This window comes from Carcharodon carcharias, chromosome 3 (genome assembly GCF_017639515.1).
Source record: "Carcharodon carcharias isolate sCarCar2 chromosome 3, sCarCar2.pri, whole genome shotgun sequence".
NCBI classification, from domain to species: Eukaryota; Metazoa; Chordata; class Chondrichthyes; order Lamniformes; family Lamnidae; genus Carcharodon; species Carcharodon carcharias.
The window spans coordinates 33,845,323-33,872,049 of NC_054469.1; the positions used below are offsets into that span (position 1 = coordinate 33,845,323).

General features: G+C 41.2%; 1 protein-coding gene across 3 annotated transcripts in view; it reads right to left on the reverse strand.

Moving 5' to 3' along the window:
- The window catches only part of lmbr1 (limb development membrane protein 1), a 325,954-nt gene that overhangs the window by 72,463 nt on the left and 226,764 nt on the right, over nt 1-26,727 (reverse strand). For all 3 annotated transcript variants that reach the window (XR_005942582.1, XM_041183595.1, XM_041183596.1), the window contains exons 10-12: nt 24,719-24,805; nt 22,900-22,976; nt 20,399-20,476 (exon numbers count right to left, since the gene is read on the reverse strand). Coding sequence is in view for 2 of the 3 variants with exons in the window: in XM_041183595.1 (XP_041039529.1) it covers nt 20,399-20,476; nt 22,900-22,976; nt 24,719-24,805 (242 nt within the window). In the remaining variant the exon portion in view is untranslated. The remainder of the gene's footprint in view (nt 1-20,398; nt 20,477-22,899; nt 22,977-24,718; nt 24,806-26,727) is intronic.

A 26,727-nucleotide genomic window follows, 5' to 3' on the forward strand; every position in this document is an offset into this window, starting at 1 on the left:
ATTAAAGTTCATTGACATGTCCCAGCTCATGTGACACTGTCACATGAGGGGACATGTCTTAAAATTTTATTTTCTTTATTAAAATTTTTAAAAATCACATTAATCTCCTTGAGGCAGCTCTGTGTCTCAGGGAGATTTCTGCACTCATCCTACTCCCCCACCCGCACAGGAAGCGCTCAGCGCTTCCGGGTGCACGTCACACTGGTCCATTCCTCCACCACCCCCAGATCCTCATCCCCTTCCCATGTAATTGCAGAAGGTGCAACACCTGCCGCTTTACCTCATCCCTCCTCACCGTCCCAGGCCCCAAACCCCAAGCAGCACTTCACTTGCACCTCCTTCAATTTGATCTACTGTATTCGCTGCTCCCAATGCAGTCTCCTCTATATTGGGGAGACTAAACACAGGCTGGGTTACTGCTTTGCTGAAGACTTTCGCTCAGTCTGCAAGCATGACCGAGACCTTCCTGTCAATTGCCATTTCAACATACAATCCTACTCTCATGCCCACATGTCCATACTTGGTCTGCTGCAATGCTCCAATGAAGCCCAACACAAACTGGAGGAACAGCACCTCATCTTCTTATTAGGCACTTTACGGTCTCCTGGGCTAACATTGAGTTCAACAACTTCAGACCATGGCTCTTTCCTCCATCGTGATCCCTTCTAGAATCCAATTTTTAAAAAAATTTTATATATATTTATTTATTTTTCCTCAACTCACCCCCACCAACGGGGCCATCTGTTACTTGTTTATGTTGTGCTTTCACAGAGCGCTGACCTATGTACTATTAACACATTTTGCTATCTTACTTTTATGCCACTCTCAACACCTTATTTAGTCTTAATATGAAATGGGAGCTGAAGTGGGCCATTTGGCCCCCGAGCTTGCTCCACCATTCAATAAGTTCATGGCTGATCTTCTGGTGTTTTGAATTCCACGTTCCCATTTATTCCCGATAATCGTTCATTCCTTGCCTAACAAGAATCTATCCACTTCTGCCTTAAAAATATTCCATGACTCCACCTCCACCGCCTTCGGAGGCAGACAGTTTCAAAGTCGCACAACACTGGGGAAAAAAAATTCTCCTCACATCTGTCCTAAAAGGGTGACCTCTAATTTTAAAACAGTGCCCACTAGTTCTGAGCTCACCCACCAGAGGAAATATCCTTTCTGCGTCCACCTTGTCATTTTCATTCAGGATCTTATATACTTCAATCAAGTCACCCCTCACTTTTCTAAACTCCAGTGGAAACAAGCTCAGTCTGTCCAACCTTTCCTCATAAGACAACCCACTCATTCCAGGTATCAACCTAGTAAACCTCCTCTGAATCGCCTCCAATGTATTTACATCCTTCCTTAAATAAGGAGACCAAAACTGCACACGGTATTTGAGATTTGGTCTCACCAATTCCCTGTATAACTGAAGCAAAACATACTTACTTTTATGTTTAATTCCTCTCGTAATAAAGGAGAGCATTCCATTAGCCTTCTTAATTACTTGCTGTGCCTGCATACCAACTTGGTGTTCTAGTGCATGAGTCACACATAGAACCCTTTACATCTCAGAATTCTGCAGCCGTTCTCCGTTTAAGTAATACTCTACTTTTTTTTATTCTTCCTGCCAAAGTGAACAGTTTCACATTTTCCCACAGAATCACACAGTGCAGAAAAGGCCCTTCGGCCCATCATGTCTGCACCGACACGTGAGAAACACCTGACATACCTGGCTAATCCCATTTACCAGCACTTGGCCCATAACCTTGAATGTTATGAGGTGTCAAGTGCCCATCCAGGTACCTTTTAAAGGATGTGAAGCAACCCACCTCCACCACCCTCCCAGGCAGTGCATTCCAGACCGTCATCACCCTCTGGGTAAAAACGTTTTTCCTCACGTTCCCACTAAACCTCCTGCCACTCAACTTGAAATTGTGTCCCCTCGTGACTGACCCTTCAACTAAGGGGAACAGCTGCTCCCCATCCACCCTGTCCATGCCCCTCATAATCTTGTACACCTCGATCAGGTCGCCCCTCAGACTTCTCTGCTCCAACGAAAACAACCCAAGTCTATCCAACCTCTCTTCATAACTTAAATGTTTCATCCCAGGCAACATCCTGGTGAATCTCCTCTGCACCCCCTCCAGTGCAATCACACCCTTCATTTAATGTGGCAACAGAACTGCACACAGTATTCCAGCTGTAGCCTCACCAAGGTTCTATACAACTCCAACATGACCTCCCTACTTTTGTAATCTATGCCTTGATTAATAAAGGCAACTGTCCCATATGCCTCTTTCATCACCCCACTAACAGGCCCCTCAGCCTTCAGAGATCTATGGACACCCAAGATCCCTTTGTTCCTCAGAACTTCCTAGTGTCATGCCGTTCATTGAATACTTCCATTCAAATTACTCCTTCCAAAGTGTATCACCTCACACTTTTCAGGGTTAAATTCCATCTGCCACTTATCTGCCCATTTGACTATCCCGTCTATATCTTCCTGTAGCCCAAGACACTGAACCTCACTGTTAACCACCCGGCCAATCTTTCTGTCATCCGCAAACTTACCAATCCTATCCACCACATAATCATCTATGTCGTTTATATAAGTAACGAATAATCGGGGACCCAGCACAGATCCCTGTGGTATGCCACCGGACACTGGCTTCCAGTCACTAAAGCATCCTTCGGACATCACCCTCTGCCTCCTACAACTAAGCCAATTTTGAAACCACCTTATCAAATTACCCTGTATCCCATGTGCATTTGCCTTCTTTAAAAGTCTCCCATGTGGGAAGTTGTCAAAGGCTTTGCTGAAATCCATATAAACGACGTCAACTGCACTACCCTCATCTACCCACCTGGTCACCTCCTCAAAAAATTCAATCAAATTTGTCAAGCATGACCTCCCTCTGACAAAGCCATGCTGACTATCCCTGATCAAACCTTGCCTCTCCAAGTGGAGATAGATTCTCTCCTTCAGAATTTTCTCCAATAGTTTCCCTACCACTGACTTGAGACTCACTGGTCTGTAGTTCCCTGGCTTATCTCTACAGCCCTTCTTAAATAGCGGAACTACATTAGCTGTTTTCCAGTCCTCTGGCACCTCCCCCACGGCCAGAAAGGTAATTAAAAATTGCGTCAGAGCGCCTGTGATCTCCTCCCTTGCCTCCCTCAGCATTCTGGAACACAAATTATCCAGACCTGGAGATTTGTCCACTTTTAAGCCTGCCAACACCTCCGATAGCTTGTCACTCCCTATATCAATTTGCTCAAGAACCTCGCAGTCCCTCTCCCCGAGTTCGATACCTTCATCCTCATTCTCTTGAGTGAAGACGGATGTGAAGTATTCGTTCAACACTCTACCGATGTCCTCTGGCTCCAGCCATAGATTGCCTCCTTGGCCCCTAATGGGCCCTACTCTTTCCCTGGTTATCCTCTTCCCATTGAAACGCTACAGAATATCTTGGGATTTTCCCTACTTTTACCAGCCGGAGCTTCCTCATATCCCCTTTTTGTTCTCCGAATTGCTTTCTTAAGCTCCACCTTGCACTTTCTATACTCCACTATGCCTCCACTGATTTGCTCCCCTTGCACCTGCTAAAAGCCTCTCTTTTCAGAATCACAGAGTGCAGAATAGGCCCTTCAGCCCATCGAGTCTGCACCGACACGTGAGAAACACCTGACCTACCTACCTAATCCCATTTACCAGCACTTGGCCCATAGCCTTGAATGTTATGACGTTCCAAGTGCTCATCCAGGCACTTTTTAAAGGAAAAACAAAAACAGAATTACCTGGAAAAACTCAGCAGGTCTGGCAGCATCGGCAGAGAAGAAGAGTTGACGTTTCGAGCCTTCATGACCCTTCGACAGAACTTGAGTTCGAGTCCAAGAAAGAGTTGAAATATAAGCTGGTTAGGTGTGTGTGTGTGTGGGGGGCGGAGAGAGAGAGAGAGAGAGAGAAGCACACACACCTTAAACCAGCTTATATTTCAACTCTTTCTTGGACTCGAACTCAAGTTCTGTCGAAGGGTCATGAGGGCTCGAAACGTCAACTCTTTTCTTCTCCGCCGATGCTGCCAGACCTGCTGAGTTTTTCCAGGTAATTCTGTTTTTGTTTTTGTTTTGGATTTCCAGCATTCGCAGTTTTTTTGTTTTTAACTTTTTAAAGGATGTGTGGCAACTCACCTCCACCACCCTCCCAGGCAGTACATTCCAGACTGTCACCACCCTCTGGGTAAAAAAGTTTTTCCTCACATCCCCCCTAAGCAGCCTGCCCCTCACCTTAAACTTATGTCCCCTCGTATCCTGAATATGGTTCTCTGGGCTTGTTACTCCTTTCTATCACCCTAGAGGGAACATGTTGAGCCTGTACCCTCCCCATTTTGTTTCTGAACACCCCCCACCGCTCCTCTATAGATTTCCCCACAAGTAGCTATTCCCAGTCTACCTTGGCCAGGTCCTGCCTTATTTTACTAAAATCCACTCTCCCCCAATCCAAAACATTTTTTTGCAACTTGTCTATTTCTTTGTCCATAACAAGCTTAAATTGTACCATGTTGTGGTCGCTATCACTAAAATGTTCCCCCACCTCAGCCATCTGTCTGGCTTCATTCCCCAGAATTAGGTCCAGCACTGCGCCGTCCATTGTTGGATCCTTTACAGATTGACCTAAAGGAAGTTCTCCTGTACACATTTCAAGAAACCCCACTCCATCCAAGCCCTTAACACTATGTCTATCCCAATTAATGTTGGGAAAGTTGAAATCACCTGATATAATTACCCAATTGTTACTGTTTTTACACACCTCTGCACATGGTGCACATATTTGCTCCTCAATTTTCCGCTGACTATCTGGGCATCTATAATAAACACCTAACAATGTGGCTGCCCCTTTTTTATTCCTAGGCTCTGCGCACAAAGCTTCATTCGATGCCCCCTCCAAGATATCATCTCTCCTTCCTGCAGTAACTGACTCCTTAACTTATAATGCAACGCCTCCTCCTCTTTTATCTCCTCCCCTGTCTCGCCTGAAAGTTTTACATCCCGGAATGTTGAGCTGCCAATCCTGCCCCTCCCTCAACCACGTCTCTGTGATGGCTACTATATCATAATTTCACGTGTAAATCCTAACGCTTAACTCATCCGTTTTACCTGTAATACTCCTGGCATTAAAGTAGAGACCATTCAGCCTTGCCTTACTCCCCTGAAACTTAATGTAGCTGTACTCCTTCTGACTTGATTGTTTTACTGTATTATGATGTGTCCCTATTCTTCTAACATTCTGTGTCCCCTCCCCCTGCCGAATTAGTTTAAACTCTTCCCAACAGCACTAGTAAACCCGCCCCTACGTTATGCTCCATCTGACAGTTTGAGTGAGTGGGCAAAAATCTATCTATATCTGTATGCAACCGCCTTTTATCCTCTTCACAACATATTTTCCTACCTATCTTTGTGTCATTGATTTAAATTGTAAAATGTTGAGGTCCCATCACAGACCGCTGCGGGACTCCACATCCTGGCACATCCTGCCAATTAGAAAAAGACTCACTTATGCATATTCTGTTTTCTGCCAGCCAGCCAATCTTCTACCCATGCTATGTTAGCTGTTACACCATGAGCTTTTATTTTCAGCAATAACCTTTGATGTGGCACCTTATTCTAAGTACAGCATGTCTTCAGACTCCTCTTTATCCACAATGCATGTTACTCCTTCAAACAACTCCAATAAATTGGTTAAGCATTATTTCCCTTTCATAAAACCATGCTGATTCTTCCTGATTACCTTGAATTTCTCTAAGTGCCCAGCCATAAAATCCTTAATGATCGATTCTAACACCTTCCCCACAACAGGCGTCAAGCTAACTGGCCTATAGCTTCCTGGTTACTGCCTCCCTCCCTTCTTGCTACTTTCTAGTCCGAATGAACCTTTCCACAAAATTAACACCAACGCATCTACTACCTCATTAGCTACCTCTTTTAAGGCTTTAGGATGAAGTCCATCAGGACCCGAAGCTTGTCAGCCTGCAGCTCCATCAGTGCCACTTCCCAAATGACTGTAATTTCCCTAAGTTCCCCTCTCCCTTCCACCTCCTGATTTACAGCTATTACTGGAATGTTTTTTGTGTGCTCTATAGTGAAGACAGAGGCAAAATATTTGTTCATTTCATCTGCCATTTCCTTATTATCTACTATTAATACCCACTGTTACTCTCCAGAGGACCAACACTCAATTTACTTACTCTTTTCCTATTTAAATACCTGTAGAAACTCTTGAATCCCTTTTTACAGCTAGCTTCCTCTCATACTCTAATTTCTTTCTCCTGCTTAACCTTTGAGCCATTCTCTGCTGCTCTTTACATTCTGACCAATCATCTGACCTGCCACTCATCTTGGCTCAGTTACATGCTTTTTCCTTAAGTTTGATGCTTTCCATAACTTCTTTAGTTAACCACAGATGGTGGGTCCTCCCCCTTAGAGAGTAGGAATATACTTAATCTGAAATATTCCTTAAATGTCTGTCGCTGATTCTCTATTGACCTATCCCCTGGCCTGGTATCCTAGCTCACTTCAGCTAGCTCAGCTTTCATGCCCACGAGTTGCCCTTATTTAAGTCTAAAATATTAGACTTAGATCCACTCTTCTCCTTACCAAGCCAGAGGTAAAACTCAATATTGTGGTCGTCACTACCTAGGGGTGCCTTCACTTTACACATACCAAGTCTAATATAACCTGCTCGCTGGTTGGTTCCTACAAACTCTCTCGAAAGCATTCTATGAGTTCCTCATCGAGGCTACTACTGCCAGTCTGATTTTTCCAGTTTATATGTAGATTAAAATCACCCATGATTATTGTTGTCCCTTTATCACAAACACCCAATATTTCTTCTTGCATACTTTGTTCTACAATGCGGTTACTTTTAGGGAGCCTGTAGACCACTCCCACTAGTGACTTCTTTCCCCCAATCCACCCAAACCAATTCTACATCCTGATCTTCTGAACCAAGGTCATCTCTACTCCATCAATACCATCCTTGATCAACATCTGTACTTAATTTCCCATTCTTCTTAAATATCATATAGCCCTCGATATTCAGGACCCAATCCTGGTCACCTGCAGCCATATCTCCATAATAGCCATCAGATCATATTTATTTACTTCAATGTGCACTATCAATTCATTTACTTTGTTTTGAATGCTACGTGCATTCAGATACAGAGCTTTTAGTTTTGTCTTTTTGTTATCTTTGTAACATCTAGTCTTGAGTATTAGTGTATTCTTTGGTTTTATCTCTCTGCCCCTTCCTGCTATTCTATAACCCTCATTTCCCATATTACTATTATGGTCCTGCTTTGAATCTACCCCTTCATTTGCCACATATACCAAAGCTTGAACCCTCACCCCCGTGTTTAGTATAAAGCCCTCTCTACTTCCCTAGTTAAGCGATTCACAAGAACACACATCCCAGCGTGGTTCAGGTGTAGACTGTCCTAGCGGAGCAGCCACCACTTTCCCCAGTACTGATGCCAGTGCCCCACGAATCTGAATCCACTTCTCTCACACCAGTCTTTGAGCAATGGATTCATCTCTCTAATCTTATTTGCCCTGTGCCAATTTGCACGTGACTCAGGTAATAATCCAGAGATTATTACCTTTGAGGTTCTGGTTCTTAATTTGGTACCTATCTTCTCATACTGACTATGTAGAACCTCCTTCCTTATCCTACCTATGTTGTTGGTACCTACATGGACCAGAACAACTGGATCCTCCCCCTCCCACTGCAAGTTTCTCTCTAGCTCTGAGCAGATGTCCCAAACCCTGGCACCGGGCAGGCAACACAGCCTTCTGGCCTCTCGCTCTTTGCTATAGAGAACATTATCAATCCCACTCACTATATTATCCCCTACTACCACAATGTTCCTGTTTGCTACACCCACTTGAACGGCTTCCTGTATCATGGTGTCATGGCCAGACTGCTCATCCACTTTGCAGGCCTCGCTTTCATCCACACAGGTTGTGAGCACCTCAAATCTACTTGACAATTGCAAAATCTGAGGATTCTCCACTACTGTCTGCTCGATCTCATTACCTGCCTCACTCACGGCCACATCCTCTTGTCCCTCACAGCTGACCAAAACAGATGACCCTATTCTAAGAGGCATGACCATCTTCTGGAACAAAGTGTCCAGGTATTTCTCCCCCTCCCTTATGCAGCACCGTGTCTGCAGTTCTGCTTCCAACTCAATAATCCTGATCTGAAATTCCTCCAGCTGCTTACACTTTCTGCCGATGTGTTTGTAATGGATTGCTTTGGTGTTCAAAAGCTCCCATATTCCAGAGCTGCAACATAACATCTGATCTGCCATTGTTACTTATGTTATTTAGTTTACTCACTTAATTAACTTAGAATAATTCCTATGTCTAATACACCTCTTTCCCCCGTGCATTAAATTCCCACGTTAACTTAATTTGCTACTGACTAAGTCTTCATCTCATTCTGGTCTAATTGCCTGTCTCCTCACACGCCCCTGTCTGAAGAAGGCTTGTATGGACTTGAAACGTTAACTCTGTTTGTCTCTCCACAGATGTTGCCAGGCCTGCTGAGCTTTTCCATTATTTTCTGTTTTTATTTCAGATTTACAACCTCTGCAATATTTTGCTTTTACCTTCAAACTTATTCATTGATTTCACCTGTGTACTACTGCAAAAGACTTCAAAACAGGATTTTTTGTTTGATAAAAGCATATCTTGACTGGCACTTTGCCATTCTTATCAAGCCAACAAATACCACTTTGAATCAAACTCAAACTTTTGTTTCCTGCTCCACTTGATCAATGTGCAATGTGTGTTCCACTGCGACTTGATTATGTGTATGAAATTCAGCTTAAAAGAACGAACAAGCTGCTTCATGATTCGTTGCTCTGCTCAACCGTTTGATCATGTGCATACTCTCATGCTTACTGCCTAAATACAGACAACAGAAAAAAAACATCTGACAAAACAGAAAAAGCTGGTCTGGATAAAATCAATGTTCTTTGTATAAAATGATGAATCATATTAAAATTCCAACGAAAGAATGAGCAGAATCTATAGTTTTATAGAAGCATCAGGTAAAAATTTAACATGGAACAAGCACTAAAGTGTTTAATGCTTTAGTGTATCTTAATCTCTTAGCACCTCATGTGTTTTTGAATCTGTTTGGAGTGTATTTTGAATATGTATATACTTTGGTAAAAATGAAAATGTTAGAGTAACTTCAAGTTCTAAAGAATTTCACCATTATAATTCTAGTTAACAAAACTGTAAATTTTGAAAGGAGTAAAGAAACATTCAGTGAACATTTCAGAAGGTTTTAAAATAAAAAGTTAATGTTTTTGTTTCAGCAAGACTTTTAAGTTAAGTATCATTTTGTTCAATTCAAACTTCCAGACAAGACCTGTGTAATGAGCCATGTTTCTGAAGTTTGCAAATGACAGAATGGATGCTGACCTTGACTTTCTATAAAATTGTAACAAAACCAAACAGAACAATATATAATTCATCCACACAGAATCTTTTAAAATCCCTACATGAAACCTCGTCCCGCCGGTGGATGAGGTTTCATGTTTTATCTAATAGCCGCTGGGGCTCCTGGCCTGCCCGCCAACCTTAAGGTTGGATAGGCAGGTCCTTTAATTGTTTTAATTATCCTGTCAATGGCTTCAATTGGCCATTGACAGGTCAGTGGGTGCACAGCTGATCTGGCTGTGCCCCAGCCTTCCTGAAAATTTAAATGGGGCCCCGCCCCCTGCTCGCCGACGGCAAAATTCAGCCCATGTACTTGCGCACTTGATATCTTCCACATCGGCCTTCATTTACTCTGTTCAGGTCAGGCAAAAAAAAATAATCTTAATTCCTCAAATTAATGAAAAACAGAATTGTTTGTGTCATTAAGATACTTAAAAATGATCTTAAATGTAAACTAATTTCCGTCATATAAACATCCACAGAAGTTACACTTGAAACTATCTGCTAGCTTTCAATCATTTGATGAAAATTGTGTGTCAAAAACAGACAAAGGTAAAAGCTTGCCCCATTTTCATACATAACGGCAATGCTCCCTCTAAAGTGCATGGATGTGCAGCAACTTGGAAGGTATCATGCAGGCTGCTCAGAAGTTATCGCATTGAAGATATGTGTGGACATTTGGCCAAAATAACTTAAAAGAAAACGTACATTGAAATGAACAAGTTGCCTACAATAGAGGAAACAAAAAGGGGGCATTGTATAACAAGCTGGATTTTGTAGTAGGGATGTCAGTATTTAGCCTCATTGCTCCTCTGAAAACGACAGTTAACTTCTGGAGTCTACACATGTGCAGTTAAATGCTAAAAACCAGAAGCTGCTGTCAGCAATTTTACATTTCCCTATATGTGTGTTGAAGTACTGTCAAACTGCAATCAAATAAAAATCACTGAACTGATGAGAACTTGCCCTTTTACATTATTAGTCTTACTGCAAACCCCTTCAAAAGGTTACACTTTGTTGAATGAGGTATAACTAGGTTTTTACTGATGTGTTAAGTTTATAATTACTGCTGAACAGCCTCACAGGCACTAAGAAACTAATCTTATATTAGTGGAATGTCAAGTTTCTCCATTATGAGAATTTTTTTAAAGTTTGCTTGCATTTCAGCATCTATTTTGCTCTGTGTAAAATTTTAAATAAAAGTGAAAAATTCAGTTGTATTTTACTGCCTGGTTTATAGTCTGTGGGAATACTTTAACGTGGTTGGCTATTCACCCTGCTTGATAGGGTCTTCTGATTTGGTCAGCAATCAGGGACAGTGATTGCGAGTGAGGCAGGTAAGGGGACTCAGAGGGCAGGAGTGCAGCAGCCTCAGCCTTTTCGAATTGTCCAACAGGTCTGAGGTTTTTGTCTTGTTTGGATGAGAGCGGGGGCTGCAGGATAGATGAGCAAACTGACCATGGCACCGTGGTACAGGAAATCATTCAAGTGGGGGGAGCAAATTGCAATGTCGTGGTAGTAGGGGATAGTATAGTGAGGGGGATTGACACTGTTCTCTGCAGCACAAAGCGAGAGTCCAGAGGCTGTGCTGCCTGCCCGGTGCCAGGACTTGGGACATCTGCTCAGGCTGGAGAGGAGGGGCAGGATCCAGTTGTCATGGTTCATGTAGGTGCCAATGACATAGGTAGAACTAGGAATGCAGTTCTCCCTGGGGAGTATGAGGAGCTAGGCATAAATAAAAAGCAGAACTTCAAAGATAGTAATCTCTGGATTATTACCTGAGCCACGTGCAAATTGGCATAGGGTACATAAAAATACAGAGGTGAATATGTGGCTCAAAGACTGGTGTGGGGGAAGTGGGTTCCGGTTCGTGAAGCACTGGCACCAGTACTGGGGAAAGTGGGGGCTGCACCATTAGGATGTCTACACCTGAACTGTGCTGGGACCGGTGTTCTAGCAAGCTGTGTCATTTGGGAAGTAGAAAGGCTTTTAAACTAAATAGTGGGGGCTAGGGAAGATATGATAAACCACAGAGTAGACAAAAGGCAAGTGAGAAAGGTATTCATGTGGGAAATGATAAAAAGACCATGACAGGAAGGGACAGAGAGTACAGGGAGCACAAATCTAAGAGTAAATCAACAGATAACGCTCGAGGTTACAAAAACAACAAAAGCACACAACTAAATATTGAATGAATACTTCTCATCCATTTTCACCCAAGAGAATGAGGATGAAGGTATCAAACTCGGGGAGAGAGACTGACGTTCTTGAGCAAATTGATATAGGGAATCACAAGGTATTGGAGGTGTTGGCAAGCTTAAAAGTAGACAAATCTCCAGGTCCAGATGATTTGTGTCCCAGACTGCTGAAGTAGGCAAGGGGGAAGAAAGCAGGGGCTCTGACCCAAATTTTTAATTCCTCTATGGCCATGGGGGAGGTGCCAGAGGACTGGAGAACAGCTAATGTGGTTCCGCTATTTAGGAAGGGTTGTAGAGATAAGCCTTTGGAAGGAGTCATTTGGAAAGGAAGTATTCAATGAACAGCATGACACTAGGAAGTTTTGAGGAACAAAGGGGCCTTGGGTGTCCATAGATCTCTGAAGGAAGAGGGGCATGTTAGTGCGGTGGTGAAAAAGGTAATTGGGACACTTGCCTTTATCAATCGAAGCATAGATTACAAAAGTAGGGACGTCATGTTGGAGTTGTATAGAACCTTGGTGAGGCCACAGCTGGAGTACTGTGTGCAGTTCTGGTTGCCACATTATAGGAAGGATGTGATTGCACTGGAGGGGGTGCAGAGGAGATTCACCAGGATGTTGCCTGGGATGAAATATTTAAGTTATGAAGAGAGGCTGTATAGACTTGGGTTGTTTTCGTTGGAGCAGAGAAGACTGAGGGGTGACCTGATCGAGGTGTACAAGATTATGAGGGGCATGGGCAGGGTGGATAGGGAGCAGCTGTTCCCCTTAGTTGAAGGGTCAGTCACGAGGGGACATAAGTTCAAAGATGAGGGGCAGGAGGTTTAAGGGGGATGTGAGGAAAAACTTTCCCAGAGGATGGTGACAGTCTGGAATGCGCTGCCTGGGAGGGTGGTGGAGGCAGGTTGCCTCATATGCTTTAAAAAGTATCTGGGTGAGCACTTGGCATGTCATAACATTCAAGGCTATGGGCCAAATGCTGCTAAATGGGATTAGGTAGGTCGGTCAGGTGTTTCTCACGTGTCGGTGCAGATTCAATGGGCCGAAGGGCCTCTTCTGCACTGTGAGATTCTGAGATTCTGTAAAGGCTCTGAATCTGAACGTACGTAACATTCAAAACAGAACAGATGAATTGCGCAAATAGAAATAAATAAGTATGATCCGATAGCTATTACAGAGACAGGGCAGCAGGGTGACAAAGATTGGGACCTGAATATCGAAGGGTATATAACGTTTAGGAAGGACAAGAAGCTAGGACAAGGTGGAGGGTTGGCTCTGTTAATTCATGATGGTATTAGCACAAAAGGCAACAATGACCTAAGTTCAGGAAACCAGGATGTAGAAATGGTTTGGGTGGAGGTGGGAAATGATAAAGGCAAGAGGTCACTTGTGGAAGTGGTGTACAGGCCCCTAACAGTAACCATACAATAGGACGGGTATAAAAGAAGAAATAATGGGAGCTAGTCAGAAAGGTACAGCAACCATCATGTGGGATTTAAGCTACATATAGACTAGAAAACTCAGATGGGCAAAGGTGACTAATTCATAGAATATTTTTGGGAATTGCCTCTGGGATAGTTTCTTAGAACAGCACATTCTAGCATCAACCAAAGAGCAGGCTATACTTGACCTGGTATTGTGCAATGAGATAGGATTAATCAATTACCTAATTAATTATCATTACATGACTGAATTTTACATTCAGTTTGAGGGAGAAACGATTGGGTCAAAGACTAGTGTTTTGAACTTAAATAAGGGCAATTAAGAGGGCATGAAAGCACAGCTTGCTAAAGTGAACTGGTAAATTAGGTTAAGGGATAGGTCATTAGAGAGGCAGTGGCAGGCATTTAAAGGGATATTTCAGAATACACCGGATATATTCCAACCAGAAAGAAAAATTCCAGGGGGACAACCCACCATCTGTGGTTAACTAAAAGTTAAAGACATTATCAACCTTAAAGAAAAAACACAATAGTGCAAAGATGGATGGTAGGTTAGAAGATTGGACAGAATATAAACAACAGCAAAGAATGACCAAAAGATTGATGAGGAGGGAAAAATCAGAGAAAGCTAGCCAGAAATATAAAAACAGATAGTAAGAGTTTTTATAGATATTTAAAAAGGATATGAGTTAACAAAGTGAGCATTGGTTCTATAGAAAGTGAGTGTGTGGAATTAATAATAGAAAATTAGGAATTGGCAGACTAATTGAACTGGTATTTTACATTGATCTTCACAAAGGATATGAGTAGCATCCCAAAAATAACTGTGAAGCAGGAAATGGAAGGGGACTTGAATATTGCTGAAAAAGACACATGTCAAAACTTTTCATCTTGTATTCATCAGGACACTTCACAGGAATACCAACATAAGGGAAAAACAATTTATACTGTAAGAGAAGAATGCGCTGATTGGTTGGTAGAGGCATTGCCATGGAGAATGCACCATTTGATGGTGAATGACAGTTAACTGCCTAGCATTGTTTGACATTTAAACCTGGTAGCTTGACATTGATTGGTCAAAGCATTGCTCTGGGCAAGGAGTCAGCAAATGGCTGTCACTTATTTTGTTCAGCTGAAACAGGTGCAATGAGGGTACATGTTCTTTCTGTCTGCAAAGAACAGGGCCCTGTGTATTAATATGTGTAGCTTCCAGGACATGCAAATGAACCAAACTGCAAGCCCAACTGACAATCTTAAATTGGCTGTCAGCATAATTCTTAGCACGCTGAGGTTATTTAGCAAATGTTGTCCATTCATATCTAATGCTGGATACTGTGTTTTGAATTTTGCAAGCATGGGCTAGTTGGGTACGGTTTGTTCCTTGCTTGTCGTAAACAGCAGCTGGGTCATGCTGTTTGATATTACCCGCCAATCTATGTACAGCCTCTATACCTAGCATCACACTGGCACTGAAATTCATACAACACATTACTCATTTGTGTGACTGGCAGGATGTCTTTTTGGCTTGACAGCAGCATCCCGTTAGTAATGAATAACACTCATGTTGCTACCGCATAGTAGCAGCTTGAAATAGCTACCTTCACCTGTTGCTCAATATTTTAAGATACCTTGCCCTTCCAGGGTAATCTGAGGTACAATGGGCACTTTTCAGGGCCAAAAGTGACGGTATAAGGTCCGTTCATGAGTTTGCGTGATATATAGCGTGAAATGATCGGATCAGGGTAACCATTATCCTGCAGGATACCTTTGATGTGCCCTATTTCTGCATCAAACTTGCATGGTGAGCAAATGTGATATATATATTACAGGATTTGTCATCATGGCTCACTGTGTCTGCATATATATGGGCTGCCCAAGGCACACAAAAGTGATGTCCCTTTGCGGCCTATGACCAGTTCTGCACAACTTGAATTGGCTAAATGATTAGGTGAATTATTACAAGCAGTTCTGAGCAGGTTTTCCACATACATGGTGAATGCCTCCTTCACACTTGCAAAGGTCACACAGGACTTGCATATTGCTGTGTCCATGTGCTCATTTGACATTGTTAACCTATTCACCAATGTTCCACTTAAGGAAGCCATCAATATTTGCATTGCAGCACTATATCATGGCAGTCTAGACTTGTCATCATTGCATGAATCTGTGTTCACTGAATTTATGAACACAGAAACTCGCGCAGTTGAGTTCAGTTTTAATGACACCATGTATGCCCAAATAGATGGTGTTGTCATGGGATCCCACGTAGGCCCAGCTCTCGTAAACATCTGTGTTGGGTTTCATGAAAAATTGCCTTTGATGGAATGACACCTAACTTCCTGCCACTCGCAAATTTCCGATACGTAAATGACAGGTTAGCTATATTTAAATCCGCAGCTGCATGTAATGTCTTAATGGGCTCCATGCTGCGCTCAAATTCACCTTTGAAATGGAGCATTCAAATTAATTCCCCTTCCTTGACATATCTGTTGAGAAATCTTCCAAGGGGTTCTCCACCACATGCTTACATTCACTGGTCAATGTATGTATTGGGATTCTTACAGTTCCACCCGCTATAAGATTGGTCTCAACAGCAGACTGTACCCAACCAACCCATGCTTGCCAAATTCAAAACAGTGTCCAACATTAAATGTGATTCTGCAATTGGACAACATTTGCTAAATAACCCTCAGTGTGCTAGGAATTACACTGACAACCAATTTAAGATTATCAAAGTCAAACTCGCTGTTTGGTGCATTTGCGTGTATTGGAAGCTACATATATTAATAACAGGGCCCTGTTCTTTGCAGACAGAAAGAACATGTACACACATTGCGCCTGTTTCAGCTAAACAAAATAAGTGACAGCCATTCTCTGACTCTTTCCTCAGGGTGATGCCGTGACCAATCAGGGTCAAGCTGCCTGGTTTAAATTTCAAACAATGCTTGGCAGTTAATTGCCAGTCACCATCAATTGGTGCATTCCCCATGGTAATGCCTCTACTAACCAGAGTCCACTTGCCAGCCACTCAGCACTCTCTTCTCAGTTTTTAAAAATTCATTCATGAGATGTGGACATCGCTGGTTAGGCCAGCATTTATTGCCCATCCCTAATTACCCTTGAGAAGGTGGCCTTCTTGTACCACTGCTGTCGATGTAGTGTAGGCACCCACAGTGCTGTTAGGGAGGAGGTTCCAGGATTTTGACCCAGCGACAGTGAAGGAACAGCGATATATTTCCAAGTTAGGATGGTGTGCAACTTGGAGGGGAATTTCTAGGTGGGGGTATTCCCATGCAAGTGCTCATGGATTTGGAAGGTGTTGCCTAAGGAGCATTGGTGAGTTCTTGCAGTGCATCTTGTAGATGGTACACCCTGCTGCCACTGTGCATCAGTGGTGCAGAGTGTGAATGTATGTTGATAGGGTGCCAATTAAGCAGGATACTTTGTCCTGTATAGTGTCAAGCTTCTTCAATGTTCTTGAAGCTGCATTCACCCAGGCAAGTGTTCCATCACACTCCTGACTTTTGCCTTGTAGATGATGGACAGGCTTTAGGGAGTCAGGTGGTGAGTTACTTGTTGCAGGATTCCTAGCGTCTGACCTGCTCTTGTAGCCAAGGTATTTATATGGCTAGTCTAGTTCAGTTTCTGGTCAATGGTAACCCCCCAGGATGTTGATAGAGGGGGATTCAGCAATCGTAATGCTATTGAATTTCAACGGGCGATCATTAGATTCTCTCTTGTTGGAAACATTCATTGCCTTGCACTTGGGTGGCGTGCATGTTACTTGCTACTTGTCAGAACAAGCCTAGATATTGTCCAGATCTTGCTGCATTTAGACATGGACTACTTCAGTATCTGAAGAGTCGTGAATGGTGCTGAACATTGTGCAATCAGCAGCGAACATCCCCACTTCTGACCTTATGATGGAAGGATACAGCAGCTGAAGATGGTTGGACCAAGTATAAATTGTTGTTTTCTTCTTACATCGGTATTATTGCAAAGTGTCCTGATGAGTGAAAGATGAAAAACTTCGAGGTCTCTTTTTTCAGCAATATTCAAATGGAAGGGAAAATTACATTCACCATGGATTTGAAACTGAGAAAATTGTTGGAGCTGCAGGCTGACAAGTTCGCAGGTCCTGATCAACTTCACTGTAGGGTCTTAAAAAGAAGTGGCTGGTGAGGTGGTTGATGCACTGGTTCTAATTTTCAAAAACTCCCTAGATTCAGGCAAGGTTCCATTAGATTGGAAGATAGCAAATGTAACTCCTTTATTCAAAACGGGAGGGAGACAGAAAGTAGGAAACCACAGGCCAATTAACTTAACATCCTTTTTAGAGAAAATATTATAGGCTATTATTAAAGACAATATAGCACGGCACGTGGAAAAATTCAGGGTAATCAGGCGGAGTCAACATGGTTTTGTGAGAGGGAAATCATATTTAACCAGTTTATTGGAGTTCTTTGAAGAACTAACATATGCAGTGGATAAAGGGGACAAAGGTTATTGTGAAAAATAAAAGCTCATGGGGTAGGGGAGTAACATAGTGGCATGGATAGAAGATTGGCTAGCTGACAGGAAACAGGGTATGCACAAATGGGTCTTTTTTTTTGGTCGGCAAGATGTAATGAGTACTGTGTCACAGGGATCAGTGATGGGGCCTCAACTTTGTACAATTTATATAAATGACTTAGAAGAAGGGACCGAAGGTATGGTTGCTAAATTTGCTGATGACACTAAGATAGGTAGTATAGCAAGATGTGAAGAGGCCACAAGGAAGCTACAAAGGGATATAGATGGGTTAAGTGAGTGGGCAAAGACATGGCAAATGTAATATAATGTGGTTAAGTGTGAAACTGTTCAATTTCACAAGAAAAATAAAGAATATTATCTAAATGGTGAGAGATTGCAGAGCTCCGAGATGCAGAGGGATCTATGTGTCCTAGTTCATGAATCACAAAAGGCTATAATGCAGATACTGCAAGTAATTAGGAAAGCTAATAGAATGTTGTCATTTATTGTGAGGGGAATTGAATACTTAAGTGCGGAGGTTATGCTTCAGTTGTACATGGAATTAGTGAGACCACATCTGGAGTACTGTGTACAGTATTGGTCTCCTTATTTAAGGAAGGATGTAAATTCGTTGGAAGGTCAGAAAAAGTCTTCAAGACTAATGCCTGGAATGGCCGGGTTGTCTTATGAGGAAAGGCTAGACAGGCTAGGCTTTTATCCGTTGGAGTTTAGAAGGGTAAGAGGTGACTTGATTGAAACATGTAAGATCCTGAGGGGTCTTGACAGGGTGGATGTGCAGTGGATGTTTCATCTTGTGGGAGAATCTAGTACTAGGGGCCACTTTTTGAAAATAAAGGATCACCCATTTAGGACAGAGATGAGGAGAATTTTTTTCTCTGAGGGTTTTGAGTCTTTGGAACTCTCTTCCTCAAAAGGTGGTGGAAGCAGATTCTTTGAATTATTTTTAAGGCAGAGCTAGATAGATTCTCAATAAGCAAGGGGGTGAAAGGTTATTGGATGTAGGCAGGAATGTGGAGTTGAGGTTACAATCAAAGCAGCCAAGATCTTATTGACTGCTGTAGCAGGCTCAAAGGGCCGAGCGGCCTACTCCTATCCCTAGTTTGTATCACTGTTGCTGGACACTGGAGACCCCCTTAACTGGCTGCCAGATTCAAGTTGATGTTGGGAAATGGAATCTATGGCATAGAGATTGCTAGATCTTTGACGGCCTCTTTTTTTTTTAAGGTCAGCTTCAATGCTGACCATAAAATCCGGGCTGAAATATTTTTTTCCAACTGCCTCTTTTAATGTTGCACCCAAGCAGCCTATTCAATAGCTCTGCTACCCTTTGGGTGAAAATATCCCATGTTATTTCCCCCTATTTCTAAATTTGAAATTTTTAGTTTCTCTCCCCATGAACTGAAAACTTCACCATACTGAACAATTTGCCTATGTCAATTGCTTTCATCAATTTGCAGACTCTCCTTTTCCAAGAAAAACATGTCCAATTACTCCTGTCCTCAAAACATAAATTCCTGAAACTGAGAATCAATTTCATTGCTGGCATGTCACATTTTCCATAATTAGATTATTAGAACTATGCTCGATATACCGCTGTTGAATATCTAATTGAATGGCTCAAGGGCCATTATGCGTATTTCTATGTATATGGTCTATTGGGAATGTACATCTGTATGAAAAATCAGTGTACAATTTTACCCTTTTGTAAAATAACACTGATTGGATAACTGAATTTTTTGACACTTAAAAAAAATTAACAATTTAATGTTTGGTTTCTTGAAATTGACTTGTTCTACACTACGTCACAATTGGAGGCTCAATGATGTCATAGCAAGACCCAATAATGAGCATGAGCAGCAATTTCTCCAGTAGCCAGTGGGAGTTGTGAATGCAGTATCTGGTAGCAGTGAAAAGGACCTACTCCCAGGCGTATTTGTGAACACAAGGAGTTCCAAGGTCTGGTACACTGATATGGGCCTGGGGTGCTGTGATCCAAAAGTATTTTAACATGGGATGGTGATCCTGTGTACTGCTGGTCATTGAAGAGGGGATAGGGAACAAGATGAGGAAGTGGGGAGGTGGGCATTGTAACAGTACTTCATTGGTTGTAAAGCTTTTTGGGACATTTTGAGGTTGTGAAAGGCAGTATATAAATGCAAGTTCCTTATTTCATTAGCAAAAGATATTTCTTCCTTTTTGGTGCAAATTGCAGATATAAATGGGAATTCTTTACAGACAATAGAAACTTTAATTTTAGAAAATAACAATTTCAAATAACAACAAATTCAAATGCATCAGATATTTAAAACCAGTATGGAACATCACTGTGGTTGATCTGATCACTGACTTTGAAACTAAGCCAAGTGAGCTTCCTCAAACCGTTTCAATGTATTAAGAGTTCTCCCTGCTGGCTGATAAAGGGTTTGCATTGTTAAGTGACTATTTGCAACTGCATGAAAATCAGTCTGAACATATTGCTGGATAAGTGAACCATATAATGAACAATAAACAAAAAGTATTCACATTTCACACTTTGTTTCAAGTCCTGGATTTAATTTTGATAAGCAGCTAGTTGAAAGGCCAAACAACAGCATGTTGCAAGCTTGAAAACAGTAGAAGACAAAAGCTAAAGCAAAAGTTGCAATTAAGAAAAAAATCTGTATAATGTCATGAATTTCAAGAGGACAACCATTAAAGCAGAAGAGCAGCTGGTCAATACCTGTGATCCTTTTGGCATTGCAGTTTCGTCAACCAACAGGGCCAGTATATTGAAAGCAACCAAGAGGACAGAGATTGTCTGTAAGACATGATTTAATTATTAGGAAGTCTGTTAAAAATATTGATATTTAGTGATTTCTTCCCTCTACCAAACATAGAATGCGTACAAATAATGTTCATATAGTGAATATGTAAAATTTAATTTTGCCAATAAAATGTGATGAATTCTAAATTTATAAATTCAAACTTCTCATAAAAAACACTTCACTACAGTGAAATGTGATGCAGCTTTAATTTTACACGAAGTTGTAAAACTTTTGCAATATTAATTCTTTTTCATCATGCAATAATCCAAGTAACAAAGCTGAATATAAAATAAAGATTCATTTCATTACTGACATTTTCTATCTTTTATAATCTTGAACCCAGGAATGCCATAAGGATAGCCAACATCCAGCTTTCTAAATTAATCTAAACCCCCTCTCACAAATACTAAATTAAGAGAATAAAATTAAGAGTCCTTGTTAAGCTAGTGCTAGTAAATTATAATGATAGGAGGTTTACTTTGTAGAAATTCTGACAATGATTTTCTACCCAAAACATTAGTTTTGCTTCAACTTCCTGCTTTTTAAAGAAATTTCAAATTGGACATCTGTGTTTTGCCCTTTTATTCATAGGTAATAGCCCAATGCTTTTCATACTGAAGGTCAGACAGGCCACTTGCACTTGCTACACAAGGACAATTCAAATTTTCTGATATTGACTCTGAAGGATACAAAGGTGCAAAGACTAGATGAAGGTTTATTAGTGGAGAGCCCCAAGGGTTGGAATTAGGACCCCTATTCTTCTTGATATATATTAATAACCTAAACCCTTGGTGCGCAGAGCACAAATTCAAATTTTGCAGACGATACAAACTTGGAAGTACTGCAAGCTGTGAGTGGAACAATGTAGAACTTCAAAAGAACATAGACAGGTTGGTGGAATAGGTGGACAAGTGGCAGATGAAATTTAATGCAGAGAAGTGTGAAGTGATCCATTTTGGTAGGAAGAGCATGGAGAGGCAATATAAAATAAAAGACACAATTCTAAAGGGGGTACAGGTGCAGAGGGACCTGGAAGTTTATGTGCATAAGTCATTGAAGGTGGCAGGACAGGTGGAGAGAGCAGTTAATAAAGCATGCAGCACCCTAAGCTTTATTACTAGGGGCAGAGAGTACAAAAGCAAGGAAGTTATGTTAAACTTGTATGGAATACTGTTTCAGCCTCAACTGGCGTTCAGTTCTGGGTGCCACAATTTTGGAAAGATGCGAAGCCATTAGAGAGGGCACAGCAAAGTTTCATGGTAACTGGCCAAAGAAACAATGGCGACATTAGGAGGAACTTTTTCATGCAGCGAATGGTTAGGATCTGGAATGCACTGCCTAAGAGTGTGGTGGCAGCAGGGCCAATCAACGCATTAAAGACAAAATTGGATTATCATATGAAAAGGAAGATGCGGGGAGGAGGCAGGGAAGTGGCACTAGGTGAATTGCTCCTTTGGAGAACCAGCAGACACAACAGGCCAATGACCTCTTTCTGAAACTGTTCTGCGATCAATTGTACAGCTAACCTGCCAATCATTAGTCACTGTCCATGAACATACATTTCAGATTGGGGTCACCAGACCTTGCCCAATCTTCCTGACCCAGGGGTGCTGAGGGTAATTACAGTAGCCTTATACCTTAAATTTGTGTCCTCTGGTTCTTGGTCCTTCCACCAATGGAAGCAGTTTTTTCCTATCTACTCTGTTTAGATCCTACATGATTTTGAATATCTTTCAAATCTTTTCTCAATCCTTTCTTCTCCAAGAAAAACAGTCCCAACTTCTCCAATCTTCTAACTTAACTGAAGTTCCTCATCCCTGGAACCATTTTGGTGAAACTTTACTGCACTCTTTCTAATGCCTTCACGGCCTTCCAAAATTGTGGCACCCAGAACTGAACGCCGAGACCACATAACTTGGTATAGACAAACAGATCCACCCTTGAACATCTCAGCTGCTTACTGGACAAATTCAATCAATAGATTTTGAAGGATCATCACTTAAAACTTTTAAACTTACCATCAGAAATGCCAGTGTTTTTTACTGCTCTTTCTGTATATCTACAAACCATGTTTGTAGAGAGGATGGTCTAGCAACCTGCTTTGAAAGGTTTAAGTTAATGTCGATAGCAAGTCCTAAATGTGAGAAACTGTGACCCTAGTTTCTCATCCAATTTGCAATCCTGACTCCCATCAAAATAATAACTTTTAAAGCTATAAAGTCACGATAATAAATCTGCTTATCAGATTTGTAAAAACCAATGCACTATCTTTGTTTTATGCCAAGTGGAAATAACCATTATTCTTCACTTACTTTGGAATAAATGTGACTGAAAGTTTGAAAGCTGTACTATTGGTAATGTACTTCTGCATTCAAAAATAACTTTACATTATCTGCAATAAACAAAAGCAGCTTACCGTTTCCGACAATAGTATCAGCATGACAACAGGATAAACCAAATTTCGTTCCCATGCAGAAGCTTTCTTGCGTCGCTCTTACAAAAAGAAATCACCAAACAGATAAAAATGCTATTCACGCTACATTGCTCAAAGTTTTAAACTGAATTCAGGTATATAAAACTGTGTTAAAAAAATACAACTAGAGATAATTACTACATTTAATATGGAATGTATAAGTCCCATTGCTTCACCAATTACTATTTTACAACTTGGAACATAGGGGAGAATTTTCTCACCGTCAGGCAGGAGTGGGCGGGTAGCCAATCGCCGCCTGCGATCGGCTGCGCTCTGCCGGCTCAGCGTGACACGCACCCAGAAGTGCTCAGTGTTACCTATGCAGGCAGGAGGAAGAGGGAGAGTCGGGGCCTGCACGCACATGAAAGAGCGCAGAAGTCTCCCGAGGCACAGACCTGCCTCAGAGAGATTAATTTGATTTGGAAAACTTGAAAAAAAATTAAGAAAATTATTCAGACATGTACCCTCATGTGACAGTGTCACATGAGCTGGGACATGTCAATGAATTTTAATAAAAAATTTTATTACAGTTATAAACCCTTCATGAAACTTCATCCCGCCTGTGGATGAGGTTCCATGAAAAACGTGAAGGCCACCTGGGCTCTTCACCTGCCTGCCATCCTTAAGGTTGGACGAGCAGCCCAGGCAATCATCTTAATTAGATTATTAATGGCCTTAACAGACCTTTGACAGTCCGGCGGGCACGCAGCTGACTCTGGTGCATGCTCAAAGAACTGAAGGTTGCAATGACGTGCAGTGACGTCGGGACGCATGCCCGTCGTCACCACGCGTCATTTTACATGTTGGCATGCGGGGCCCAACCCCGTACGCCAACCAGAAGATTCAGGCTACAGAGTTCTTTAGCAAACTATTTGAGGCTCCCAGGCCCCCCTTACCAAAACATTATACAAGGGAGGAACCAAATCTCGAAAAGGGATGGGTAAACTTCTATTCTCAAAACATGTGAGATAATTCCTGAGGAAGATGTAGCATCTAAGAAGTTTCCAAGGTACTTACATCAAGCCCTCCTATAGTAAAACTCCAATTTCCCAGAAATATTCAACTGGTTGTTTAAAAATGGAATTCATAGTATACAATATTTTAAGCAAACAGCTTGCATAGTCTCATTCATTAATATCTGCAGGAAAGTTACAAGTTGAATGTTCAGAGAGCTAGCATGTTGTTCAGGCAAATTTTGATGAAATTTGGCACCTGGCCTGTGTTACACATGATCTGACAGTGCACTGTAAATCAGTGAGATCGACATACCTAATAAAATATTTCTTGTTGCTCAGAACCAACCTCTATGTCATGTAAACCATGGCCCAAATATTAGTTTATGTATCCCATAATCTATTTTGATTGCCATGAAACTATTGTTTTACTGTAAAACATAGAAATAGAAGAAAAAAATGATAGTGAACCAGCCATTGAATTCTGTGGGCCCACCGCATCTCTGGGAGTTCCAGGTTTCCCTTCACTACCACTCTCCCTGTCTCTGTGCTTGTTTGACTATGCAGTTTTATACTTTCCCCTCCTCTTTTTTCCCCTCCTATTTATCATTGTTTTCATTTGTGAAGAAGGGTAAAAAAGCCAGGAATTGAAATTGTTTGTTCTTCACAGATACTGACTAGCCTGCTGTGCTTCTCCAATTTTTCCTGTTTTTAGTTCAGATTTTCAGCTTTTGCAGTTTATTCTCTTTATCTCAACTGCTTTTTAAGATAGGATTGTTCTTTTCTGTGAAAAAAATGTGAAAGAATACCAAGTTTTGATTTCTTGCTTCTTACGCCATCCAATTCCTGTTCAAGTTGCTCAGAATTATATTTTAAATAGGATGTCATATATGCACCTAAAGGAGAAGAGGAAAAAAATGAGATTTTTTTCAATTATACCTATTCTCTATATTTCAGCATATCTTCGCACTTAAATATCACTTGATCTTCAATTCCTGATAACAATGGAAAGAAAACTGTTGCCATTTTAAATTAGGACATGCCCTACCCTTCAAATAATTCTGGCATACCTGAAAAATGGCAGCTTCGCCCATTCAGCTTCCTGTTCATCTATTACTGGTTTTTAGAAAGATGTTGAACATTTATATCCTACATATCATTAAACACTACTACTTCAAAATTGACAATTTCCCTGGTAGATTTTGGATAGCTAGATTTTAGTTCAACTTGACAATTTTTATAATATATTTATTATAGTAATATATTCATATTTTATACAATAAAAGCTAACAAGGTCAAGGAAGCCATTTTAACACTAACATGTGGCTGAAGAGGCCATTTTCTTTCCTGTATTAACCACGTGTTAATCGAGATACCATATCAAGTCGTGGCCAAGTCATGAAACAGATGATTGCAAAAGTAATGAAGCTTTACTGAGTTATACTCCATGAATCAATGTAATAAATAATCATATTGGAAAAACTAGATTTTCATTTGAGTAACAATGTATAATCATTGTATAAGTCATTGTATTAGTCACTGCAGAAGCAAGGAAATCATTCTATAACCCTGAAATGGTCCATGAGACAATCAAAATTAGATTGTGTGTGAAATATAACCCCATTATATTCCTGTTTGAGATAGTTAGGCCAGATGGTCTCAGAAGGGAAGATACAAGTGAAAGCCAACTAAATTTACCTAGTAACAACTAGAGTCAATCATTAAACCATCAATAACCTGACTCTGGCATGTTGTGATGGTCATACAGGGGTTATAAAGAGGGGAGTCCTGTAAGGTTTTGTTGCTAGCCAGATTTTGGAGACTCTGGAGTATGAATTACATTAATCTCCCAAGTGGGTCTGAGACCAGAGACCTGACAGGGTGAATCCTGTGATCTACACAGAATACACAACTAGCAGAAGCTGCAGGTGTCACTGCCCTAAGTTTAACTATTCATTTTATTTAACAGAATTCTAAAGCTTACGATCCAAAGGGTCCTATTTTGCCTATATGGGTTAAGTCTCGTCCGAGGAAAAGTAGAATTCACACTTCTCAAATTACTTGCAATTGGTTATCTAAAATATTAACACACTCCTTTTGAAGAAAATAAAATTCCATAATTCTCTGCACTGAATTATGATTGCAGCCAAGTAAAATATATATCACCCAACGACACTATTGGCTTACTCATTTCATTATTTTAAAATCCAATGAATCAACCGTATATTAATACAGACATCTTGTGACACTCAGTGCTGTCCGTGTAACTCATCTTTTAATCAGTAAATATAACTAACATAAATAACTTTCGTGACAGCTTTGAACTTCTCCAAAATATTGCAATCAAGCTCCTTAGATCCAGAACAGGTCCAAAAGCTCATGCCATTTTTTGGGGCCATTAGGTAATGCAGAGAATGCTTTTAAATGGTTGTGTATACTAACATGCAGTACCTTTGACAATACACATACTGTAAGGCTGCATTTTCCAATGGTTCCAAAAGTATTGCCCTCAAGGACACAGAATTCTTATTTAAAATGGAGGAATCAGTATTAATACAAGAGCTTTAGCAGATGCATGAAGGTGCAGCTTTGTCTGACTGCAGCATGGATGAGTGCTTAACTCTGGGAATTTGGTAAGTGAGGGAATTTGGCGCAGTAAGGGAGGAGTTGCTGTCCAATCCTTTACAAAAAAGGTGTGGTCCAAGAGTGGGAGCCGAACACAGCAAGGGAGCTGAAACCCGGAGTATTAATTAGTTGTACTGGTAGATGATTGGCGAGCTTTAAGTTTTTTTTTTCCTTTTAAATTGGGGTAAGTGGT